At 54.6% G+C, this 26046-nt stretch overlaps 2 protein-coding genes across 2 annotated transcripts; both read left to right on the forward strand.

Annotated features, from left to right (window-relative positions):
* Positions 1 to 4611: 4611 nt before the first annotated feature.
* On the forward strand, positions 4612 to 6266 carry LOC311512447 (protein NKG7-like; the record flags this gene model as incomplete). The annotated part of the gene is made up of 4 exons (XM_084613653.1): positions 4612 to 4786; positions 5498 to 5644; positions 5872 to 6000; positions 6220 to 6266. 4 exons carry the CDS (start codon positions 4612 to 4614, stop codon positions 6264 to 6266), a joined length of 498 nt encoding a protein of 165 aa, XP_084469779.1.
* Positions 6267 to 10428: 4162 nt separating this feature from the next.
* On the forward strand, positions 10429 to 23440 carry LOC311512572 (B-cell receptor CD22-like; the record flags this gene model as incomplete). The annotated part of the gene is made up of 13 exons (XM_084613845.1): positions 10429 to 10546; positions 10989 to 11396; positions 13084 to 13374; positions 13791 to 14057; positions 15646 to 15909; positions 17557 to 17820; positions 19396 to 19659; positions 19830 to 20093; positions 20263 to 20362; positions 20581 to 20644; positions 21151 to 21290; positions 21502 to 21595; positions 23258 to 23440. The coding sequence occupies 13 exons, from the start codon at positions 10429 to 10431 to the stop codon at positions 23426 to 23428; spliced, it is 2709 nt and encodes a 902-aa protein (XP_084469971.1). The 3' UTR covers positions 23429 to 23440.
* Between the last annotated feature and the right edge of the window lie 2606 nt (positions 23441 to 26046).

Below are 26046 nucleotides of genomic sequence, written 5' to 3' on the forward strand. Positions count from 1 at the left end.
GATTTCTCTTTCCAGCCCTGTGGGCAATGACGTTGCAGGTGGTTCAAAGCATGGCCATTCACCCCATTCCACTGCCAAGAAGCAGGCAGTGCAGCCACCGGTAGGGTTGCCAACTTTACGACCGAACAAAACGGAACACCCTTGCCTTGCCCCTTCTCTGAGGTCCTGCCCCAGTCCCTCCCTCCCTCCGTTGCTTGCTCTCCCCCACCTTCACTCACTCACTCATTTTACCCCAGGCTGGGGAGAGCTGGGGAGGGTCCCTTTTCAACCTGGTGTTCGGTTGAAAACTGGACACCTGGCAACCCAGTGCTTAGCAATCACATAGTGGCCATGTGGCCTTGTGGAGAGAACAGCAGATTGGGGCTTGGAAAACCTGGCCCATATTCCCAACTGCCACATGCCTTCTGGGTGACCAGGCCAAGTCACTACCCAACTATGTGCCTCAGTTTACCCATCTGTATGATAGAGGCCAAAGGACCATTGTGATCATCTAATCAGGCCTCCTAGATAACACAGACCTGAGAACTGCCCCCAAAATAATTCCTGGAGGAAATCTTTTAGAAAAATATCCCATCTTGATTTAGAAATTGTCAGCAATAGAGAATCCACCATGAATCTTGGTAAATTGTTCCAGTGGTTGTACCCTCCCTGTTAAAAGTTGATGCCTTATTTCCAGTCCGAATTGGTCTTGCTTCAACTTCCAGTCATTGGCTCTTGCTAATCCTTTGTCTGCTGCATTAAAGAGCACCATTATTAAACATTTGTTCCCTATGTTGGTGCTGGTAGACTGGGATCAAGTCACCCCTTAACCTTTCTCCTTGTTAAGCTGTGCCTGGCTCTGTTTCATGACTCTGCTTCCAGTCTAAAACTCATACATCCTCACCCCAAAGATGGCCATGCAGGATCGTCAGCGGCTTCAGAGAGCAGGGATTTGCCGGATTTGCTTTTGGCCTCGCTCCTGGCAGGTGGCAGGTGCTCAGTGAGCTCCTTGCACTGGATTCAGTCGGCTTGATGGGCACTTCTGCCAGCCTCTTTGAGATCTTTTCATATTGAATGGAAAAAATGTTGGTTAATGCAGGGTTAAGGATGCCCAGGGGTATCTCGTGCCCTTGCAGAGCATCAAGTTCAGCCAAACTCAGTCCTCTGCAAGCCAGCAAATGCAGAGGGAAGGTAAATGCCCAGACAGCCTTATCTTTGCCCCGGGGCTATCAGTAGCCATGGGGAATTATCGGTATGCAGCCCAGCTGCATTGCAGGGTGGAGGGATTAGACGGAGCATCTTGACAGAGCTGTGGTTGTGATCTGGGGTGGTCTGGGGTAATCTGGGGGTGTATATGGGCCCCTCTCACTGCCCCCACCCCCCACGCATGTGATCCAAGGAAAGAGGGGAACACATACCTTGAGAGACCCAGTATGTCCAATATTGGCAGAATTCGATTTCTATTTTTTTAATACTTTTGATAGACACTATCAATGTTTATTTTTAAGCATTTCTCCCTGCTTTCATAAATTTAAATGTTCCCCGTTGCATACAATTATGGGGTTTAAGCCTTTTCCCCCCACTTTTTATTTACTTAAATGTTCATAGTTGTGGGAAGTTATAGCAGGGGTGGGATCAGACAATAGGGGAGAGTTGGACAGTAATTATTTAATGTCAGTTCCACTATATACTTCCAGTTCTTGTCACCCCATCTCAGAAAGGAGACAGTGGATCTGGGAAAGGTTCAGACAAGGGCAACAAAGATGCGCAGGAGTCTGGAACAGTTTGCAGACAAGGAGAAACTAAAAAGATTAGGGTGGTTCAGCTTAGAAAAGAGGCGACTGAGGGGAGATATGATTGAGGGCTATAAAATCAGGAAGGGGGTGGAGTAAGTGACTAGAGAAGCGTTATTTACCCTTTCCCACAATAGAAAAAAGCAGGGGTCACCCTGTGAAATGAACAGGCAGCAGGGTCAGTATAAACAAGAGGAAGTACTTTTTCACACAGCAAGGCTCTGTTAACCTGTGGAACTCATTGCCAGGGGACGTTGTAAAGTGTAACTGAGTTAAAAAAAAGAACTGGATAAGTTCCTGGAGGATAGCTCTATTGATGGCTATTAGCTAAGATGGTCAGGGATGGAGCCTCTAAATCTCTGACTGCCAGAAGCTGGGAGGGGAAGTAGGGGTGGATCTCTCCAAAATTACCCTGTTCTGTACACACACCCTGGAAGCCCTCATGCTGGTCATTGTTGGAGACAGGATACTGGGCTAGATGGACCATTGGTCTGCCCCGGGGTGGCAGCTGTTATGTTCTTATGACAGTAGATTCTGTGATTCAAAAAGTGAAACTTCCCCACCCTTAAAACTCAAACTTGCAGCTTTGCATGTCAACATACATCCAGCAAATACCTTGAAATCAAACTCCAATTGTGCCCGGGGCAGCTTTCCTCTTACTTTGTCTATTGGTCAATTTTGATCATCATAGATGGAAATGTCGGTCCACGGTTCGATGGGTGTGACGTGATCCTCAGGGTACAACCGGGAACTGTGCCCACTTAACTCTCCAGCCTGGGCTGTCTTTCACAAAGCTGTGCCAGTCACAAGCAGCAATCCCTTCCAGGCACTGCGATCACTCAGCCACCAGCAGATGGAGCCCCACACACAGTTAAATTGCATGAAGGCTCCCTGAGCCACTCATGAATCATACAGAGAGAGGCACCAGCCATTCACCCCAGCCCCAAGCCTTGCACCCCAGAATATACTGTCTGACACAGCTCATGACTACCTTGGACAGTGAAAGCTCACTAATCAGTTTACCACTTTGTCAAAGGGTAGGGGACGTGCAGCAGCCCTTGTTAACCTGAGCTAAGATTCCCCGAGCAGTTCCACCAAAACACACTGTTTTAGGTAAAATATAAAACAGATTTATTAACTACAGAGACCTGGATTTTAAGGGATCAGAAGTAGCAGGCCTAGAGGTCAGAGTTGGTTATGTAGAAATAAAAATAAATTCGCCTTCTAAATTCTACAGACTAAGCAAGATTTGGATCAAGCACTTTCTCACCCTAATAGATGTTACAGGCAGCTCACAGTTCTTGATACACAGGCTGGATTCCCTCTCAGCCTGGGACCAATCTCCTCAGTTCCAAGTCTTTGTTTTCCAGATGATCTTCCAAGTGTTGAGATGGGGGAGAGGAGACACCAAGTGGTGATGTCACCGACCCTCATTTATCCTTCCCTCCAGCTGCTAGAAAGATCCTTGCTATGACATAGGGGTCAGGCAGCCCCCCACTGCATATGTGTCCCCTCTGAGGAGTGTGGATTCTTCTTGATCGCCTGTCTGGCCAGTGATTGCTGCTCCTTTGTTGCCACTGAAAGGCCAGCTGTAGGCTCCCAACGTCACAACTTATTTCAATAACACACACGTAGCAAAACTTCATAGCTCCCCATACAAGGCTAGCACGTACGATCCAACAGGGTATTAATGTTCAACAGAGCAAGACTTTTTAAACAATATCTCATGTGGCATGCATTGTATAAAACCCATCATAACCGCACTGAACCCGGGGGTTCCTGGGTGCTATTTCAAGGTATGCAGTGCCCTGGTGGGTACGGAGAAATCGACGTCGATCGACAGCGGATGGAAACCGAACGCTTTGCATTGCGTAGTGTGTGTCCGTAGCAGGGCGTTGGCTTATCCTGCCGTGGGGATTGGCAGCTGTGGGGCAGGAGAGGAGCCTAGTCTGTGAGTTTAAAGAAGGGGAAGTGAGAGGCGAGTTAGATGGTGTTGGGCACGTGAGGGGAAGGCGTTGAAAGAGCTGTGAAATGTAGCCGCCGGGCTGAGTTTCACAGCTTCTAAAACCTTTTTGCTACCAGGGACCGGCTTGTTGCCTTCCTAGACTGTGTCAGGGAGATCTCAGGGACCAGTCATTGAGAGAGACTGGGCTACCTGACTGTAGGAGGGGGCAGGCAGCTCCTGTTAAATACATGGCACAGGTGAGGGGGGAGGTTGGGTTATGGGTGAAGGGGGCATGGCACAAAAAGACAGCGTGAAGGTGGCACACAGGCGTGGACCTAAGTGCTGTATTTTCTGGTCTGCAGAGGTTGGTTGATCTTGGCTTTCGGGAAGGGCCCAAGATCCTGCCCCCAGGCAGCCTTAGCTCTGCGTCAGAAAACCGTTTTGAGGCTGAATCAGGCTAATTGCAGGTTCTCTCCGTCCGTGGACTGGGTGGGATCTCGCTAAGGTCGCCCCCCCCCGACTCCGGGACTGTCCCGGTGTCTCCAGGGATAACGAACCTTTAATGAACTATTGTGTCATGTGATGAAACCTCCAGGAATACGTCTCGGCCAAACTGGCAAGGCTAGATCTCGCTTTCTTTCCATCCCAGGTCTCCCTTCACTGCAGCCGCTTATTCGTACCCTGCCCTCCTCCCCGGCCAGTGTGAAGGGACAACTGGGGTCATGCCCCCCACCCCGCATCTTTCATTTCCTCCCTCTCTTGCTCTCTTGTTGGTCCCTCGCCTTCTCGCCTACCTGGGACAGAGAGGCTGGTCTGTGACCATCCCTATTTCCCACCTGGCTTTCCAGCAGCTCCCTCCCCCCTGAGGCTCAGGCCCCAGGGACCCCCCCAGCGATGGTGCTTTTCCGGATCGCAAGCGTCATCCTGGCTCTGCTCAGTCTGGTGCTGCTGGTGGTGGCCCTGGTCTCAGACAACTGGGTGACGGTTACTGACGCAGAGGGGAGGCATTTGGGGCTGTGGAAGATCTGTGTGCAGCAGATTTGCATCTTGCATCCAACCAGAGTACCAGGTAAGGAAGCTGTGGGTCCTGTCCCCAGCTCTGGGAGGGGAGTGGGGTCTAATGGTTAGAGCGGGGTGGAGGCTGGGAACCAGGACTCCTGCGTTTTCTCCCCAGCTGTGGGAGGAGAGTGGGGTCTAGTGGGTTAGAGCAGTGTGGGGTGGTAACCAGGACTCCTGCGTTCTTTTCCCAGCTTGGGGGGTGGGGGGAGACAGGGGAGTGGGGTCTAATGGGTTAGCGCAGAGGGGAGTGGTAACCAGGACTCCTGGGTTCTTTCCCCACCTTGGGGGTTGGAGGGGAGACAGGGGAGTGCGGTCTAGTGTGTTAGAGTAGTGGGGGGTGGTAACCAGGACTCCTGGGTTCTTTCCCCAGCTTGGGGGGTGGCAGGAGAAGGGGAGTGGGGTCTAGTGGATTAGAGCAGAGGGGGCTTGGAGTCAGGTTCTCTCCCCAGCTCTGGGAGGGGGCAGGGGAGTGGGGTCTAGTGTGTTAGAGTAGTGGGGGGTGGTAACCAGGACTCCTGGGTTCTTTCTCCACCTGGGGGGGCGGGTAGCGGGAGACAGAGGAGTGGGGTCTAGTGGGTTAGAGCAGAGGGGGCTTGGAGTCAGGTTCTCTCCCCAGCTCTGGGAGGGGGCAGGGGAGTGGGGTCTAGTGGGTTAGAGAGCTGGGAGTCAGGACTCCTGGGTTCTGTACAGTTACTGATTTAACCCCTTCCCCGTCCCACAGGTTTCTTCCACACCATCAGGTTTTTCATGATCCTGGCCATGTTTGCCGGGTTTCTCTCCTTCTTCGCTCTCATCGCCTCCTTCTTTTGCTCCCACTTTCGCTCTGTGTCCCTGATCCTGGTCTCCACCGTGGGCAGCTTCAGCGCAGGTAACGCCCCCACAGGGCCCCCTCCTCGCTGGCCATTCCCTGCCCCTGGGTCCCACAGCTCTAGGGATACTGTGGATTGCTCCCAGCCAGCCCTGGGGAGAGGCCCCTCTCCCCTGGGATCCTGCCCTGGGCTCTGACAGCTCCCCTGGTGGTGGGACGGGGCAGGGACCCTGGGACTGTGCGTGGGCCACACTGAGGGGTGTCCATGCTGTTCCCTTTGGCGCTAGGTGTCTGTGCCATGATCGCGCTGGCCGTGTTCACCAATGCTGATTGCCAGATTTTCATGTCAGGAATGCTCTCCTACAGTTGGTCCTACAGCCTGGGTTGGCTGTCCTTCTTCCTGTATCTTGGAACTGGTGAGCGCACCTAGGGCTCTGTGGGCTGAGATGCAACCACCTCTGGGGTGGGGCAGCTGGGGAACAGCCGCACATAACATCAGATGGGGATGGCTTGCCCACCACTGAGATGATGAAGCCACTTCTGGGACGGAGCAGCTGGGGACCAGCGGATGGTGCTTCCATTGGTTCGATCACGGTCCTGAGCCCATTTCTCTCCTCTGCCCCCTCCATCCCCAGGTGCGGTAACACTGCTCACCCCGGGATCCTCCTACAGCCGAGTGTGAGGCCCACGCTGCCCCCTAGGGATGGAGCTGGGAGCTGGGAGGGCTGGACGGAGCCTGCAGCGTCGTGGGGGTGTGAACTTGTGTGTGTGTCCATCTGTCCGACTGCCCTCTGCTGGAGGGGATGAGCCTTGCTGTGTGTATATGTCACTCTGGGCTCTCACAACCCCCCATCGCAGCGATTGCCCCCCCCCACAGACCCCCTCTGCCCTCCTCTCTTCTCCCCGGGGCCCCCGGCTGAACCCCACTTCTTCCATGGAGATTAAAGGGCCTGTCCTCCAAGCCTTCCATCTGGTGATTTCTGGCCCCTCAACAACACCCCTCATTCCCCCCACTCCCCTGGGGTGAGTGTCAAAGACAGGCAGGACTCCTGGGTTCTCTCCCCAGCTCAGGGAGGGGAGTGGGGTCTAGTGGGTCAGAGCAGGGAAGGGGGGTCAGGGCTCCTGGGTTCTCTCCCCAGCTCAGGGAGGGGAGTGGGGTCTAGTGGGTCAGAGAAGGGAAGGGGGATCAGGGCTCCTGGATTCTCTCCCCAGCTCAGGGCGGGGAGTGGGGTCTAGTGGGTCAGAGAAGGGAAGGGGGATCAGGGCTCCTGGATTCTCTCCCCAGCTCAGGGCGGGGAGTGGGGTCTAGTGGGTCAGAGCAGGGAAGGGGGGTCAGGACTCCTGGGTTCTATTCCTAGTGCTGGGAGGAGCGGGGAGACGACCAATTAGAGCAGAGGAGTCGGTTCTGATCACATCAGCTGTGGGAACTCATGCTTGGTTTCTGGGGTGTCGGGCTGCAGTGCTATAAAACGCTCCCTGCCCAAAGTTGCTTCGTCACTGACCCTCACCAGGCTCCAGCGGGCTGAGGCCGCTCAGCCGCTGACATCTGCAATGTCAGAGACGGAAGGGGTGGGCAGGGGGGTGACTCAAACGGGGCAGGCCAGGGAAAGAGATGGGCGGATAGCCAGGGTAAATCAGGGACTGAGTAGACAGAGGGTTTTTTCCTTCCTTAGATGCTAGTTTTTGAAATGATGTGGAAAATATCACCCCAAATTCTTGCTTTTACATTTTGATCCATCTCTGAAATCATCCACATGTAGCCTTTCTAAAATTTCAGTCGTTTCCAAATTCACAGCAGAGATTTCACTGGGGTGCAAAAAGGCGACAGGCTGACAAAAAAATTAATATTTGGAGATCAGTAACTGCTAGCAATTGGTGAATGTGAACGGGAGCAGAGATTCCACTTGGAAACCCCGGCCGTGGAAAGCAGCTTAGAGCTAATCAGGGAAGGATTAGATTTTTACTGGTAAATGTCGGTAAAGTTTTATCTACTCCTTTCACACCCTCTGTAAGCTGCTTCCAACAACAGGGTTTTAAGGCCAGTTTCACTGTTCACACTCAAACAGACGAGAAAGTATTTCCTCATTGGTGACAATCAAAGTTTACAGCCAGGCAAAGGAAGAAAAATGCTGATGACGAATTTCTTTGAGTCAAAATCCGGCAATCCGGACTTTTGGACGAGGCCTGTTAGAAATGGAACAGGTGGGTCTGATTTGTTGCTTGACGGTTGTGTCCTTTGTGTATTTTGCCATGTGATGTTGACAATGGGTGTTGTAAAGAGTTATAAAGCTGTAGCTTCTTGAGCCCCAAGATCGACTGCCTTCAACTAAAACCACCGACTAACCGCCCCGCAAGGTCATGTGCCTGCATGCTTACAGAGAGAAAGACATTGTAAAAAACTCTTAAAGAGAATCACTGTAAAATTTTCTGATGAAATTTAAAAAAAAATAAACAAGGAGTTCTGCCAAACACCCTTATATCTAGGCTTGGCCGAGAGACATTTTTATCGGTAAATGTCGATTTCAAGGGGTGGAAAAATATCTCCCTTGATACGAACCGACATTTACAGAGGAAGAAGAACGCCGCTTGAGAACGTCTCGGCGTTTGATTTCAGGATATTGACTTTGCATACGTGCACCGGCGACATTTGTGTTTAAGGGTTAGAAAGCATCAGCTTTTAGTATCTCAACCCCGCTGCTGCCATGAAGTCATTCTTGGCCGACCCTGCTGTTCTCAGCTCCTCCCAAGGAAATCGATAAAAATCAGGAAAAAAGGGTGAAAATTTCCAAGGATAAGAATTGAAAAAAAAAATGCCGGAAAATGAACATTGATCTTGTCTGTTGAAATGATCAAGAAACAAATACTGAATTCTGCAGACCCTGGCTGTGATTCTATCTCTGCTCATATGGGAGGACATAGGCGCAGGGCCGGAGAAGGACCGGGTGGAGGGCACTGCAGTTAGAGGTGTGAACATATATTCCACCCCACTGCCATGCCCAGGGCGTGATCGCCCCTTACTGTCTGATCGTAGGTCTGGACTGAGATATCCTGTGCAATTAGTGACCTTTCTTTACCCCCATGGCACAGCGCCCCCTAGTGCCGCCCTAAGGCATTAGGGCCAGCCCTAACTGCCTGAGGAGAGCCCCCACCCCCTGCAGCACAGTGCCCCCAGTACCAGACTGAGACATTGGGGCCAGCCCTGAATGCCAGGGGAGAGCCCCCCACCCTGCTCCCTGCTTGTCTCCCATCCATGCCCAGATCGTGCCCTCCCCTGCTTAGCCAGAGACAGGAAAGTGAAAGGACTCAGATGTTGCTCAGCAACCCCCTGCATCTGCAGCGAAAGGGGGAAGTTTGGAGCTGCCCTTTGAGGTTCTCTGGGGCCCAACCCCCTCCCCCCCAGTTTCCCCCCAAGGGGACCCACAGAAATCTCACCCCCGCCCTGCCCGGTGCCACTTCCCCTTTCGCCTTCCAAAGCCACCAGACTGATCGCTCAGCTCCCCCACGGCCAGATCGGCTGCCGGAGCAGGGGCTGCAGGACGCGTGATAAGGTAATTGCACCTTCTCCTGCTGATCGGAGTGAGGGCTAGTGGTTAGAGCGGGGGCTGGGAGCCAGGACTCCTGGGTTCTAGCCACACTTTGGGAGGGAACTGGGGTCTAGTGGTTACAGTGGGGGGCTGGGAGCTGGAGCTGGTGCAGGCTGGCTCTCCAGTGCTAAGGGGGAAGAAGGGGGCCTGTTTAATGCTTGGAGGGGAGACCTACAGGGTGCTTCAAGGGGCAGGGTGGGGGTGCTAGGGGGCGCTGTGCTGAAGTGAGCAGGGTGAGACACATTCTCCCTGGGCAGTGAAGGCTGACCCCCACGCCCCAATATGGCTCTTGGGGGGTGGGGTGGGGACGCTAGGGGGCGCTGTGCAGCAGGGGGCGGGGCAGGGGCCGTCAGTGCCGATTCTCACACCCTGAGGCTGCTCTCCCAGGTCCTCCCCCTCACTTTGGTCTGCTCAAAGCCCAGAGGAAGTGGCAGTGTCTCTGAGACAAAAATACCCCGTCCGATTCCCAGCCAGCGACCCTTGACATGGGGAAACAGCTGCTCTGACGCCCTGCGGTGCTGGGACGTGGGGGAGGGGTGTTCTCAGGGCTCTTCGTCCCCCGTCCCCCAAGTGGGGGATCAAACGTGAGGTGCAGCCGGGGCTTTTCACTCTGGACTGTGCCATGCCCAGCCTGTGGCGATGCACACAGCCTGGCAGCTGCTGCACAGCTGGAGAAACTGAGGCACGGGGGGGGGTGAATTGGAGAACTTACACACAAGTGGGCTCAGAGTTCTGGGCGCTTCTGCTGCTCTAACCACTAGACTCCGCTTCCCACCCAGAGCCAGGGATAGAACCCAGGAGTTCTGGCTTCCATCCTCCGCCCCCTAACCGATTAGAGGCATCTGGTCTGAGATCCCAGAGAGTGTGGGCGAGGATGTACCAAGACCTGCAATAACAGAACCCTGCCCAGTGGGGTGTGTTGCGGTTCCCCTGCATTTATCTGCCTCCCCTATGTAAATGTGATGCCTTTTGCACCGTGCCATGCATGACAAACCCATCCGGCTGCTATTTCTTCTGCCTTTGGCAGGGGCGTGTGCGTTAGAGCAGGGGGACTGAGAGCCAGGACGCCTGGGTTCTCTCTCTAGCCCTGGAAGGGGAGAGGGGTCTAGTGGTTCGAGCGGGTGGTGGTGAGGGCTGGCAGCCAGGATGCCTGGGTTCTATCCCCAGCTCTGGGAGCGGAGTGGGGTCTAGTGGTTAGAGCAGGTAGCGGGTTCCCTGCAGTCTCCCCTCTAGCTGGTCTCTCTCCACTCCGGGTGGTTGATGTTGCTCTGGGTCATCGCAGGCACCGACCAGCCCTTCGCTCTTTCCTCTGCTCCTCAGCGCCGCGGCTGCCCAGGGGTCACCATGAGACGCCTCGTCTGGCTGCTGTTCCTCCCGGGTAAGGCCCCTTCGCCTCGCCCTGAAGGTCCTGGTGCTTCAGATCCACAGAGCCCTGGGGGCAGGGGAGAAGGGAGGGGAGACCTGGCTGGAGGGGTCACAAGCTCAGAGGGAGGTTTTCCTCTGTGAGATTTACTCCCTTTGCATCAGACTGATGTGACCTAGTGATTGGCGGTGGGCGGTGGGCTGGGAATCAGGACTCCTGGGTTCTATCCCTGGCTCTGGGAGGGGAGTGGGGTCTAGTGGTTTGGAGCAGGGGGGCTGGGAATCAGGACTCTTGGGTTCTTCCCAGCGTGCCAATGGGGAAACTGAAGCACAGAGCCACACCATGAACTGAACAGTTAGCGCTGGGAATCAGACCCTGATCTGAACCCCAGTTTGGCACTGGAAGCACCCAGCCAGCCTGCCCCTCGCTGCCATTTCTGTCACTCTGCTGCTTCCAGGCTTCCTGTGTCAATGTGACCAGCAACCCGTCGAGGTTCCCGCGTCCCTGATCGCTTGGACGGGGGCCTGTCTATCCATCCCGTGCCACTATAAATCCTGCCTCCTGAACCCCAGAAGGCCAAACAACCCAACCATCAACTCCCTGACCTGGTACCTGAACCCTGTGTATCACTTTGAGAAGAAAAATTTCAGTGGCACCATCCTCTATAAACACAACGCCTCCATCAGCCCGGCCTTCGCAGGGCGTGTGAAGTTCCTGGGGAACCGGGAGAGAGATTGCAGCCTGCAGCTGTCTGACCTGCGGGCCAGCGAGAACGGCACATATGGGCTGAGACTGATCATCTCAAACCCCAGGAAGAAGCAAGAGGAGCAGAAGTGGATGGCTAAGATAGGTGTTAACGTGATGGGTAAGAGGGAAAGTCCTGGGCTTCCTTGTAGGAACAGACTGAAGACTCATAGCCCTCCCCCCAACCACTAGACCCCACTCCCCTCCCAGAGCTGGGGACAGAACCCAGGAGTCCTGGCTCCCGGCCCCCCCCGAGACACTTGACCCCCCTCTGGTAGCAGCTGTTACTGGGGGCATCCAGGCCGGTTGTTCCTATTTTCTCCACCTCTGTCCCACCCATTTAATGAGGTAAAGACTCTTGCTAAAATCTGGGGCTACACCCAGCCTCGAGCTCCCTGTCTGCATGAAAACAGTACCGACCTCTGCCAGTCAAGCTAAGGGAGATGGGTCCGTACCTAGCGGAAGCAGTAGGTTGTTATCCTCCGTGCTGCTCAGCAGAGCCTCTATCAAAACAGAACAACGGTTTGGGTGGAAAATTTCAAAGTTGTTTCCATTTTATGGTGTTTTTCCACATTTCTCCTGAAATATTTTACCCACAAATTTTGAATTTCATTTTTCCACTTGTTTTTTATTCCCTTTTCACTCCAAGTGCAGCACAAGGAGGGATGTTGGGGGTTGGGTTCTGTTATTTCATGTTTTCCCTTTTCCCCTGGATGCCCCAGGGGACGTCGTTCCAGCTCTCTGTGCCTCAGTTTCCCCACCTGAAAATCAGGGAGAAAAATCCTTTGCCTATTTCCACTGTGGTCTCTTTGGGGCAGGGCCTGTCTCTCGCTGTGTCTGGCAGCATCCGGCAAACAGGGCCCCGATCTCACCTGGGGCAGGGACTCTACTATAATACACCTAATGCAGTAGGAAGAGAGCCTGAGACGTGAGTCCGTGTATCAGAGGCCTGGTATGGGGCAGGCCCCGCTCACAGAATGTGGCAAGAACAGGGCTGATCCTGCAGAAGTGCTGGGCACAGAGCACTCACGCAACCACAGCCCGATATTAAGTGGTACCAAGGAAGGTACAAAAACCTTCCCCCAGGATACCGGGAACACCACGACCCCTCCTAGCAGATAAGCTCAGGCTGACAGTATGGAACTTGTTTACAGCAGGGTATAAAGATGTGTCCAAGGCTTTGTCTACACTAAGCACCTTTCAATGACACAGCTGTGGCGTTACAGCCCTGCCACTCAAAGGTGAGCAGGGTAGCCCCTGTTTGTCGGCGGGAGAGAGCTCTGCCGCCGACAAAAAAATTCCACCCCCAACGAGCGGCAGCAGCTTTGTCGGCGGGATGCCACTCCTGCCCACAAAGCACTGTTCATGCCACCACTTTTTGTCGGTAAAACTTTGGTCGTTCGGGGCGTGTGAGTTTTTTAACACCCCTGAATGACAAAAGTTTTGCCGACAAAGTTCCAGGGTACGCACAGCCTCAGAGAGAGAATCTTTGGCCAGCTAAGGGGGCAGTGGAAAGTCCCACCATGGACTGAGCTGCGTCCATTGTCATGGGCATCCATGTCTTAGTATCCTCGGAGAGTCTTCCAGGTGGTACTACCCTGCTTCGTGAACAATAAACCTGGCCTGGTGCCTTCGTCCCTTAACGGATCTTGTGGTCATTGGGCGGTTCGCTCGAGGTCTGCCGTGCCGGCTGTCTGCGCAGAGCTGGGGCAGCACACAGAGAGAACACACACGCAACCGAACATCTAATATCACCTAATAATAAAGCGTTCTCCTTAATAACTTTCCCCTTTGTCCCTCTGACACAGATTCGCCTCCAGCTCCTCAAATCCAACCACCCAGTGAGCTCAGGGAGTCAACCCTGGCCCATGTGGTTTGCTCCATAGATTATCACTGCCCCGACTACCCCATAACCCTGACGTGGATCGGTTTGGGGCATGGGACCCCTGAGTCCACCATGAGGATGGACAGCGGAAGGACCGAGAACACACTGACTTTCACACCCACCTGGCAGGACCATGGGACAAATTTAACCTGCCGGCTCAGCACCTCAGCTGGGACACCGAGCTCTGAGAGCAGCGTGGTGCTGACCGTGAAATGTGAGTGGGGGGATTTGAACTGGGCGCCCCGGGTCTGACAACACCAGCCCCACCAGCAGCTCTGGCTCTGACCCATAAAGCACTGTAAGGGCTGCCGTTCCTGGGGGGCACCAGGGAGGTGGACTGGGGTCCAGGTGGGTGGAAGCAGATTGGTCAATGGGGCGGAAGCCGGCAGTATTTTCAAGGAAGAGTGGGGCCGTCCCACTGAGCAGGGATGGGCACGAGGGTCAGAGCCAGCGCCCCCTAGAGGGGAAAGGCCCAATGCCCCATTCCCCATCCCCCTGAGCCAGCCAGTCCCCTGCCCTCAATGGGAGCTGGCGCCCCCTAGAGAGGAAAGGCCAACTGCCCCATTCCCTGCCCCACATCTGGACAGTGTCCATATCTCAGCTGTTCACCCACGTGTTTGTTTGCTCCAGATGCCCCTAAGGGAGTCCAGTTGAACGTGACACCCGGACAGACCATCCGAGAGGGGGACAGACTCGTGCTGATGTGCATGACCAATGGCAGTAACCCCCCCATCTTCACGTACAACTGGCATAAGGACACACAGTGCCTGCACCAGGGGCAGGAGCAGAAGTGGGAGTTTGAAGCCAAGGGGGATGAGCATTCCGGCTCCTATCTCTGTGAAGCTGTCAATGAAATAAGCCCGGTCCGATCCCCAGAGCTGAGGATAGACGTCCAGTGTGAGTATGGGGGCTGGGGCCAGATGGGAAGGCAGGGTCTGTGGAACTGCCCGAGACTAGATACCTCTGCTGAGCACAAGGGGAGAGACTAAGAGAGGGTGTTATTGTGCTTCCCTAGACACTTGTGATGTGGTCATCAGAAAGGGTGAAATAGGCAGGGCCTGTGGCATCGGGAAAGACGAGAACTAAAGTTAAAGGGGAATCTCCATTAGTTCTTAGCAGTACATGGCCTCTGACACACAGCATGGCAGTTCTGGTTCCAGCCAGCAGAGGGTAATGTGCCTAGTCTCACACACACAGAGGCGGATCTGACCTGTTCCTTCCAGCAGGGGAAGTGCTTACACGCGCAGAGCAGGAGTGCACACATACACACGCACTTGGGAGAAAAACACAAACAAATTGCAAACGTTAGAACAATTTATTTTATTGCACTCAGGGGAAAAAAGGAGAAAAACAGAAAATTTCTCATTTCAAAAATGTGACATTTTCCGCACCCCCAAATCGGGCCATTTTGAAGCAGAAGCAACTTGGCTGTTTCAAACATTTGAAAGTTTTTTCATCCCGTCACCTCTCGGGAGAGCCAGAGAGCGTCTTGCGCCTGAATGAACCCAGCGGGTCACGCTTGGTCCATGGCATATGCAGAAAACAACGTGTGATGCAAGAGGAACATTTGCTTGTGGGGTGAAATGTCCTGGATTTTGCTAAAAAAACCCACGGCCCAAAACGCACTTTCCCTCCTCCCACCCCTACAACTTGTGGAGGTTTTTCCACAGGCAGATAATTCGCTTCACTGGACAATTGGTTTGGTTTTGTGGGGTGGAGGTGGGGGCGTGGCCCGTTGAAAATCCAAACATATTTTTAGGTTTTGGTTTCTGATAAAAATCCCCCAAATATATCCAGGCTTTAGAACTTTTCCTGAGACCGTGGGACGGGGTTCAGTCACCCGAGCGGTGCCTCCTCCTGGCTGTCCGGGGGATTAGCCCCCTCCTGGTGGTGTGTCACCTGTCATCGTTACCACCTGCAGACCTGCTAGACCTGTCTCTTTAATCTCAGTCTCTGCTGCTTGAGTTCCCTGGGCCACTTCCCCGTGGCCCCAGCATCTCCTTCGCCCTCGTCTCAGGGCCTCCCAGCAACCCCGTCCTCTCTCCTTGGGCACCCGGCAGCACCTGACTGCCTCTGTGTCTGCCCCTGAAGCTCCTTTTAGGTGAGCCCTCTGGGTCCTTGTTGGTTGCTCCGTTCAGCTGCTCTCTGATTGGCTGCTCCCTGCGTGTGGGGTGAACACCCCATCACAGACCAGAAAATTATTTTTTTCACAGGAAATGTCTGGGAATTTTTCATTGAAAACACAAACATTTCAGATGGAACCCTCCAAAACTTCCCGAGAGAAATAATGGCTATTTCCCCAAATCAGGGAGGGCTCTGCAGTGACCCTGCCTCTGTTTCCTCACCGTACCTCTAGAGAGAGGTATTCATTGGGGAACTAGTTCAGTTCATTCTCTGCCACTGGACTCCCAGAGTGACCTTGGTCAAGTCACTTAGGGTTTCCCACGGAATAGTCCATTTAAATCAGGGCCTTTTTATTCCCCAGATGCCCCAAAGGATGCTCGTGTTGAACTGCTTGTGGGATCTCCGATCCAGGAAGGGACCATGGTTGTGCTCAGCTGCTCCTGTAGGGCTCATCCATTCGTCAGCAGCTACACATGGTACAGAAATGGCCAGTACATCCCAGCACAAACCCAGCAGGAGCTGCGCTTCGACAAGATCCATGCTGACCAGTCCGGTTCCTACCACTGCAAGCCTCAGAACAGAGTCGGGATGTTGGAATCGCCAGCCATTACAGTCGACGTACAGTGTGAGTAGTCAGGGGACCAGCAGGGGGCGCTGCAACTACGTGGGGTATCCAGGATCTGCACTCCAGCTTGGTATGGCAGAGCCTGCATGAATCCCGGAGGGGCAGAAGCTGTAGCCTCCCCCTAGGACCTCCTTCCTCCCTCTGAGGAGGCATTGCTGTGAGAGCTGGGATCCCGGTATGTACCTCAGCATTCAGGGTATCTGTGCCCGGGTGGGGTGCTCTCCTCCTCCTGCTTCACAGAGCCCCCGATTGGGCACAGGGCCTCAGCGCAGCAGGGCTGAGAGTTAACACCCCTTTGGGATGGTTCCCCCCGTCTCAGAGCGATGGGCTCAGACTCTCTGCAGACCCAAGCAGTGTTGCTCTGCCAGTCGCACTTCGGGCAGCTCCCTCTGTGATGCGTTCCCCCTGGGGTGCCACTTGGAACTGGGTTACCACCGGCCTGGGGTCCCTTTATGCTGTGATAAGTTGCCAAGCTCTCCAAGCTTGCTCTTTCACCAGCCTACACACAGATAGGGACACACTGAGCTGCAGCTTCACACACAGATGCTGAGATCAGCTTTGCATGGGAAGGCTCAGTTAAGGCACCCCTCAGTTGCTAAGGCACGCACCCCCCTCTGGAGTGTAAACCCAAAATTATGCCATCTTGCGCTGCACAGGGAACTGTACAGCATAAGCTCATAAAAGTCACCCCCTCCCTCAATGTGGAGAGAGATATGCAACAGCTTTCTGCCCCCAGTTATAATTTCCACACACTGGTTTTAGACAAAACCAAAACAAGTTTGTTAACTACAAAAGATAGATTTTAAGTGATTATAAGTGATAGCAAACAGATCAAAGCAGATTACCTAGTAAATAAACAAAACCGCAAACTGAGCTTAATACACTAGATAAGTAGGATATGAATGAGCAAATTCTCACCCTGAGTGATAAGCAGGCTGGCAGATTCTTAAGGTACAAGCTGCCTTTGCTTTCCCAAGTTTTCATACACTGGCTAAAAATCCCTCTAGCCTGGGACCATCACTTCCCACAGTTCAGTCCTTGCCCCTCAGGTGTTTCCAGGTGTGTTGTAGGGAGAGTGAGGTACCATCATTTCCCCACTTTTATATCTTCTTCCAACTTGCTGGAAAGCTCTTTTGCTGTGACCTGGGTGAAACAGTTCCCATTGTGTAGCACTATCTCTCAGAGGTTTCTATTGCACACAGTTCCTGGGGTAATCCTTGTGCTTGTGTGCATCTCCTCAGCAAACCGTTAACATTGTTTGGCCTTTTTACTGTTGTACCTGAAAGGCTGCTTGTGGGTGTGTTCAACCTCAGAACATGTTTCAGTAACACACACAGAGCCAAACTTTGTAACTTCACCTACGACGGTAGCACACGCAATCCAACGAGATATTAATGTCGAGCAGATCAAGACTTTTAGCATGATACCTCACAAGGAATACTTTGTACAAAACATATCCTAATTACATGACAGTAGTGACTATTGGGATGCCAGGTTGTCACACTCTCCTCTCCCAGCAAGGAGCTCAGCTCTCTGCAGACTCAGGCAGGTGTCAGCTACACTCGGGCAGCTCCCTCCTTTTTATTTCCTGCCTATAACCCTCCCTCCTGAACACTGAGACACACCCTGATCTCGATTCTTTTCCAGACGCCCCCAAGGAGGTACGAATCACCCTTGAAAACCCCCTGTACGTCCGGGAAGGCAACACAGTGACGCTGAACTGCTCCGTGGGCAGCAGTAACCCCCCAGTGACCAAGTATACGTGGTACAAGGATAACAGCCAGTATCAGGACACTGAAGAGAGCATCCTGACCTTCCCTGCTACAAAAGAGCGGTCTGGTAGCTACAGCTGTGCAGCTCAGAACGCGATCAGCTATGGACGGTCTCTGCCTGTCTCCGTGGATGTGCAGTGTAAGTAATCGCTTCCTGGCTTCCCAGTCACTTTCCTCTTGGAATTTTCCACTGCAAAATTTTAATGAAAAAAAAATCATTTTGTTCCTCTGGCTCGATATTTTTATTCCATTGGTGCTTTTCGAAGAGCAAAAAAATTCAGTTTTCTCCCCTTAGAAAAAACGGTCTTTGTCTCTCATTATTTAGCCTTTAACATTTTGTTCATGCTTTTCTAATGAGAAAAGTGACTTAACTCCCCCCCGCCGCTTCTAGTTTCTAACCGAGGAGTAGGGGTGAAAAGCAATACAAATTGTGCTTTGGTTGTATTGTGTAGCCTTTTCTCATTATTATTATTAAAAAGTCTTTTTCACATTTTCCAATGGGAAAGTGACTTTTTAAAAACATTTCTGCTTGATTCTCCATTGGAAAAGTGAGAAAAAATGTTTGACAAGCAGTGTGTTTCTCTCACCACCCAGCCTTTACAAAAGCAGAAAAACAGGTTTTCATGCTTTTTCATGGCTTTTCCCATTTTACTGTCACTGAAAAGTGCTCAAAGAAGTTTTTAAAAGTGTTATTTATGTTCATGATTTAGCCTTTTATTTAAAAAAAAATATCTTTTTCATGGCTTAACTCACTTTATTTTTCACTGGAACAATATCAGTTTTTAAAAGTGTAATTTTGTCTCACTATATAGTGGGTTTTATTAAAAAAACAAACCCTTTTCATACTTTCCAGTGGAGAAAAGTGACTTTTTGGACTTTGTTCCACTGAAAAAATAGGGGGAAAAGTGTTTTTTAATGTTTAGAAATGACCAGAAAGTGTTTCCTCCATAATTTCTCCCTCTCTTTTACCCCTTCTCAGCTTTGTCAAAATGTTACATTGAGAATATCTTTTTCCAATCAATTTTTTGTTGTCAGAAATGACTGTTGTTCCCTGTGAGACCAATCTTTTGGGGGGTGAACCCCCAGTTTTCTGGCGAAAATAGATCTGCTGAAAAAAACCTCAGGCCGGTCTGGTTGTCATCTCAGGGGCTTTGGGGGGACCCCTGAATCTAAGTTGGGCTAGACACGCCTGGGTCACGGAGGGGAGACCGCTGCGGGAAGCAGAGTGCCAGAAGGAGCCCAGCTGGATTGGACTCTCGTCCCGTCGGCCTTAGGGTCACACAGTGCGTGGATATGAGACCTTCCTGGGTGATGGAGACAGAGAACTGAAGGAGCAGAGCTCTGGAATTTTGTCCCACCTGTAAAGATAAGCAGGGAGAGGCTGGTCAAGAAGCCGTGTGATCTCTGGGTCACTAGGCTCCTGTTCTACCTCTGAAGCTCAGCAGGATCAGATGGGGCTAGTGGCTGGAAGGGAACCCAGGAGGGAAAAAACCTGCCTTCTATTGAACTAGAGTAACCAGAGGAGCGGTATGGGAGGCTGTAATGGTCTGGCCTTTAAAATCTAGGTAGTGTCAGACCCCAGCCGTGGTCAATGGGCCAGATCCCAGCCGGGGTCAATGGGCTGTTGCTCCATTGGGGTCAATGGGCCAGATCCCAGCTGGGGTCAATGGGCCGGCTGCCTGGGGCTCTCAGGGTGCTGCGTGTCCCTCTGTAGATGCCCCCAAGCATGTTTCCGTGGTGCGGCAGCCATTGGGGATCATTGAGGAGGGCAAGGACGTGACCCTGGAGTGCTACGTGGGCAGCGCCAACCCCTCCGACCTGCACTACACCTGGTACAAGGACAAGAAGCGGCAGGGCGAGAAGTCTACCAGGCTGAAGCTGGTGGCCGTGGTGTCGGCTGATTCGGGCCAGTACCACTGTGAGGCTCGGAATGACTTGGGCACCACCCCTGCCGAGCCCATCCCGCTGGATGTCTGGTGTAAGTAACGAACCCCCAGAACTGGGGAGAGAATCCAGGAATCCTGGCTCTGAGACCGCCCCCCTGCTCTAACTACTAGACCACACTCCCCTCCTAGAGCTGGGGCGAGAACCCAGGAGTCCTGGCTCCCAGCCCTCCACTCTAACCACTGGCACTGGCTTTCTCCCCAGATGGCCCCCGGGATGTACAGCTGTCCGTGACTCCGCAGGGGCAGATTGTGGAGGGGATGCAGGTGATACTGCGGTGCTGGGCCGACGCCCGCCCACCCATCCTGGGCTACGACTGGTACCGGGATGGCCAACTGCAGGAGCGCCAGAGCCAAGCCGTGCTGATCATCCTGGCTGTGAAGGTCAGGGCGTCCGGTCACTACCACTGTCGGGCCAGAAACCAGATCTCCCACGGGGACTCCTCGTCCATCCCCCTCATCGTCTACTGTAAGGGCCTTGCGTGCCGGTGCCCCTCAATCCCAACCCGCAGCCCCCGCTAGCCCAGCCCTGGGATCGCCCCACCCCCAGCTCTGCTGGTGCCCCTCAATCCTGAGCAGCTCTAACCATTGGCCCCCACTCCTGTGCCCCCCACTCCTTGCTCTGTGTTGTTTTGCAGCCAGCTCGATGACTATAGCCAAGAACTCAGCTCTAGGGGTCGGCGTGGTGGTAATGTTTATCGTCCTGCTGGTGGTGCTGGTCTTGGCCCTCAGGCGATGGTAAGCAGAAACCTCTCCTCACCCCCAACCTGGCCATCCCCAATCCCCAGGGATCAGCACCCATGGACCCCGGGTAGCCTGACCTCTGTGACAGGCCCGGGCAGCCAGGGAACTCCCCCACAACCCGCCCTAACCACTAGACCCCACTTCCCTCCCAGAGCCAGAGGGTAGAACCCAGGAGTCCTGGATCTTTACCTTGCTCCACGTTGTCATTTCAGGAGGAAGCGGCGTCTTCCCGAGCTGGTCGTGGAGCCCTTGGGCAGGCAAAGGAGATCGTTCTTTGTGAGATATTTTTGACAGGGGGCGCTGGGCCGCAGGGGGCAGGGCGGGGGCTCTCCCCTGGCAGGCAGGGCTGGCCCCGGTGCCCCAGGGCGGTGCTAGGGGGCTCTGTGCTGCAGGGCATTGCCCAATAGCAATCAGAGTTGAATTTCTAGTCCTGAGCCCTTGGGGTCATTAAAGATTCCTGAGACCATTCCCTAAACTTCAGGACATCAAACCCAGTGCGTGGGAGAGACCCCATGTGGGAAATCCTGTTCTGCCTCCACCAATCCCTCTCAGAAGTTACAAGAAAAAAGAGGATTTTTCTTCACTTCCCATCCTAAACTTGTGGCATCACCATGTGGCTTAGCTGCCCTGCCCCAGAGGTGGCTGCATCTCAGGGCTGGCCAAGCCATCCCCATGTGGTGTTATGTGCAGCTGTTCCCCAGATGCCCTACCCCAGAGGTGGCTGCATCTCAGTTCTGGGCGAGCCATCCCCGTACACTCAATGAATGTTTTGTCTCTCTCAGCCTAGAAGACGGGAACCTTTGAAAACCCAGCGGCCCGCCAGCTCAGTGGGGTGCCTGAATGGAATTTCCATAGATGCCATCAATTATGCTACACTCCAGTTCCCACCCAGCCACCCCCAGGGGCCGACCGCCCCTGCCAGGTACAAAGGAAAGGAACTGGGGGAGTGGAAATGAGTTCCCCTGCCCCCAGTATGGAGCCCTGGCTCCTCCCAGAGACGAGGAGAGAACCCAGGCGTCCTGGCTCCTCCCAGAGCTGGGGAGAGAACCCAGAAGTCCTGGCTCCTCCCAGAGCCAGGGAGGGAACCCAGGAGTCCTGACTGCTTCTCATCAGAGCTGTGGATTTCCTCCCAGGGTGCCAGGAAACTCGAGACAGCGAGTGAAGCCAGGGGGCCCAGATGAAACTGTTATTTACAGTGTGGTGAAGAAACCCAACCTGCTGCCCAAGGTACCAACCTGGGGTCACCCTGGGTCCCACAGAGCCCTGTCACTTCAGAGCCTGTGTCCCCCAGGCCCTTTAATTGTGATGCTTAGGCAATGCCCGTCTGTCTCTGAGTGAGGGGCACTGGCAGGGCTAGCAGGGGCTGTGGGTCATGAGTGAGGGGCACCGGCAAGGTGAGGGAAGAGTCCAGGGCTGGGATCGCAGGGACTGTGGGTTGGGAGTGAGGGGCACCGGCAGGGCTGGGGAGGAGCCCAGGGCTGGGATCGCAGGGGTTATGGGACTGTATCATACTAGATGTACAAGTTGGAGGACTGGGCCAGAAGAAATCTGATGAGGTTCAACGGGGACAAGTGCAGAGTCCTGCACTTAGGACGGAAGAATCCCATGCACCGCTACAGACTAGGGGCCGAATGGCTAGGCAGCAGTTCTGCGGAAAAGGACCTAGGGGTGACAGTGGACGAGAAGCTGGATATGAGTCAGCAGTGTGCCCTTGTTGCCAAGAAGGCCAATGGCATTTTGGGATGTATAAGTAGGGGCATAGCGAGCAGATCGAGGGACGTGATCGTCCCCCTCTATTCGACATTGGTGAGGCCTCATCTGGAGTACTGTGTCCAGTTTTAGGCCCCACACTACAAGAAGGATGTGGAAAAATTGGAGAGAGTCCAGCGGAGGGCAATGAAAATGATGAGGGGACTGGAACACATGAGTTATGAGGAGAGGCTGAGGGAGCTGGGATTGTTTAGTCTACGGAAGAGAAGAATGAGGGGGGATTTGATAGCTGCTTTCAACTACCTGAGAGGTGGTTCCAGAGAGGATGGTTCTAGACTATTCTCAGTGGTGGAAGAGGACAGGACAAGGAGTAATGGTCTCAAGTTGCAGTGGGGGAGGTCGAGGTTGGATATTAGGAAACACTATTTCACTAGGAGGGTGGTGAAGCACTGGAATGCGTTCCCTAGGGAGGTGGTGGAATCTCCTTCCTTCGAGGTTTTTAAGGCCAGGCTTGACACAGCCCTGGCTGGGATGATTTAGTTGGGGATTGGTCCTGCTTTGAGCAGGGGGTTGGACTAGATGACCTCCTGAGGTCCCTTCCAACCCTGATCTTCTCTGAGTCTACGGTTCTATGGTGCGGCTAAGACACTGAGGCATAGCAGGCTGGGCAGGTTGTTTTTCTGCCTCTAGTTCCCCTTTCCATGCCTCTCACATGACTTAAAATAAACTTTTTCTCTTGAAATAAGATCAAGACAATTGTCAAGATAAGATAAAAATACACTGCCCTTCCCCCGAGCAGCTAGAATCTAAACCAACCATGAACACCCCGGGGAGCCTGCAACTGTGCCTATTACGCCTTGATGCATCTTCATTTAACATCAGACCTCCTCTGGCAGGGCATGGGGTGGAGGGGGTGGGGGTGAAGGGCAGGGCTGGGCTAGCAGGGGGCTGTGGGTCGGGAGTGAGGGGCACTGGCTGAGCTGGGTGTGGGGAGAGCCCGGGGCCAGGCTAGCAGGGGGCTATGGGTCGGGAGTGAGGGGCACTGGCTGAGCTGGGTGTGGGGAGAGCCCGGGGCCGGGCTAGCAGGGGGCTGCGGGCTGGGAGCTGGGGGTCCCTGCAGGCGGTGCTGGGGGCTGGCATCTGTAGCTGTCCCTGTCTGACCCCCGCCTGCCTCCCCAGGGCGAAGCGAAGGACGACTATGAGAATGTGGGGACCCGGCCGGAGGAGGAGGAGGAGCTGAACTACTGCACCCTGGTGCTGCCGCGCCCCCGGGCCCCACACGGCCACTGGGAGTCCGAGTCGGACTCAGAGTCAGAGGAGAGTGTCCAATACGCGGCCCTGAAGCACTGAGCCTTCCCCGGATGGGGCCAGCTCCCCACTGGCCATGGAGTCCGGCCGTGGACCCACGGAGCCCGGCCACAGACCCATGGAGCCCAGCTACGGATCCATAGAGCCCGGCCACAGACCCACGGAGCCCGGCCACAGACCCACAGAGCCTGGCCACTGACCCATGGAGCCCAGCCATGGACCCATGGACCCACAGAGCCTGGCCACAGACCCACAGAGCCCGGCCATGGACTCACGGAGCCTGGCCATGGACCCATGGAGCCCAGCCATGGAGCCACGAAGCCGGGCTATGGACCCACAGGGCTGCACCAGGGACTCATGGAACCCAGCCACGGACCCACCGGATGGAGCCTGGCCCCAGCCACTCTGGACTCTCAGCGCCAGTTGAGCTCTGGACGCTGGGCCCCATCTAGAGACCCAGACCCTGGGCGAGGGGGCAGAGTCAGTGGCTCTAGCGCTGGATCCGGACAGGGGAGCAGAGCGGGGGTGGGGCGGGCAGGGTCCGTGCACCTAGAGATAAACACACGAGATGTGATGCGGGGCCAAGGGATGGGGTGTGCCAGCCAGCAGGGGGCAGCAGGGACACACACACACACACACACACACACACACAGAGCAAGGGATGGGGTGTGCCAGCCAGCAGGGGGCAGCAGGGACACACACAAACACACACACAGAGCAAGGGATGGGGTGTGCCAGCCAGCAGGGGGCAGCAGGGACACACAAACACACACACAGAGCAAGGGATGGGGTGTGCCAGCCAGCAGGGGGCAGCAGGGACACACACACACACACACACACACACAGAGCAAGGGATGGGGTGTGCCAGCCAGCAGGGGGCAGCAGGGACACACACACACACACACACAGAGCAAGGGATGGGGTGTGCCAGCCAGCAGGGGGCAGCAGGGACACACAAACACACACACAGAGCAAGGGATGGGGTGTGCCAGCCAGCAGGGGGCAGCAGGGACACACACACACACACACACACACAGAGCAAGGGATGGGGTGTGCCAGCCAGCAGGGACACACACACACACACACACACACACACACACACACACACACACACAGAGCAAGGGATGGGGTGTGCCAGCCAGCAGGGGGCAGCAGGGACACACACAAACACACACACAGAGCAAGGGATGGGGTGTGCCAGCCAGCAGGGGGCAGCAGGGACACACACAAACACACACACAGCGAGGGATGGGGTGTGCCAGCCAGCAGTGGGCAGCAGGGGGACACACACACACTTCCCCTACTGGCTGTAGGACACACCTGTCTGCAGCAGGGGGCGCTTTCCCTGTTTACCCCACCCCCACCCCCAGCTATCCCCATGACTCCCCAGGTGCTGCCCCCTGAGGTTTAGCTCCCCCAGCACAGCGACCCCCCCGAGGCCCACAGGCTGTGGGTGATTTCCCTACCAGCTGAGCCTGGTTTGACCAAGTCCCACTCCCCTACCGCCCCCCACCACAGGTGATAGGGGACCCCTGGGGCAGGGGACCCCACAACTATCGCTCAAGAGCCAGATCAACCTGCTGAAGCTTTTCTAGTGCGCTATAGGATGGAGCGGGGGGCTGGGAGCCAGGACTCCTGGGTTCCAGCCCCAGCTCTGGGAGGGGAGTGGGATCTAATGGGGGGAGGAGTTGCAATGCTCACTGAAATGTTTCTAGTTTAACAGCCTCGCAGCGAGGCTGCGCGGGGACGGCTCATCCGGTGCTGGGATGCCAGCTCTGGGGTGGGGCAGCCAGGGGACAGCCGCATGCAGTCACTCAGAGCTTTCCTTTCTGATTAGCGAGTGCCTTCCCCCGCCCGCAGCTGGGCTAGCATGCGCCTGGCACGAGGAATCAGGGATGTAATTGGCATCTCTTCCCGCAGTAAGCTCAGCAATAAAAGTACTTTACAGGCTATTAACTGCAGCAGGAACTGGTCAAATAGCTTGTTCTGTAAACAGCTCTCTGCTCGAAAGCACCAGAGCGTTCGGCCCCCGCTGCCCTGGGCACAGCTGCCACTGCAGGAAAAGAAATAAATTGATCCATGAGCATTGGCCAGGAGTTGTATTTACCTGGGAGAGCTGCGTGTCCTGTACGAGGGGAGGCAAGGCCTCAGCGTGGCACAGGGGGTGCTGTGCTGCAGGGGGTGTGTGTGTGTGGGGGGGGGTCTCCCCTGGCAGTCAGGGCTGGCCCCAGGGTGGCGCTAGGGGGTGCTGTGCTGCAGGGAGGGGGCAGTGTCTCTCCCCTGGCAGTCAGGGCTGACCCTGATGCCCCAGCACAATGCCAGCTTGCTGGGTTTAAAGCAGGGGAGGCTGGGAATCCGGACTCTTGGGTTCTCCTCCATTCTGTCCTTCCCTAACCTGTGCCTCAGTTTCCTGCTATGGTGTGGGCGTGAGTGACTTAATGCCTGTAAGGGGTGGGGGCAGGGGGAAATGCCTTGATGGACTCTGAGATGCAGATGGGGCAGTTGGGGAACAGCTGCACACCACACTGCATGGGGAGGCCGATCTTGCTGCTGAGATGCAGCCACTTCTGGGGCAGGGCAGCTGGGGAACATCCACACATAACGCCACATGTGGACACCTTGAGCGACTCCAAGATGCAGCCACCACTGCACAGCTGCAC

This window comes from Lepidochelys olivacea (assembly GCF_965140295.1).
Source record: "Lepidochelys olivacea isolate rLepOli2 genome assembly, chromosome: 24".
NCBI lineage: Eukaryota > Metazoa > Chordata > Testudines > Cheloniidae > Lepidochelys > Lepidochelys olivacea.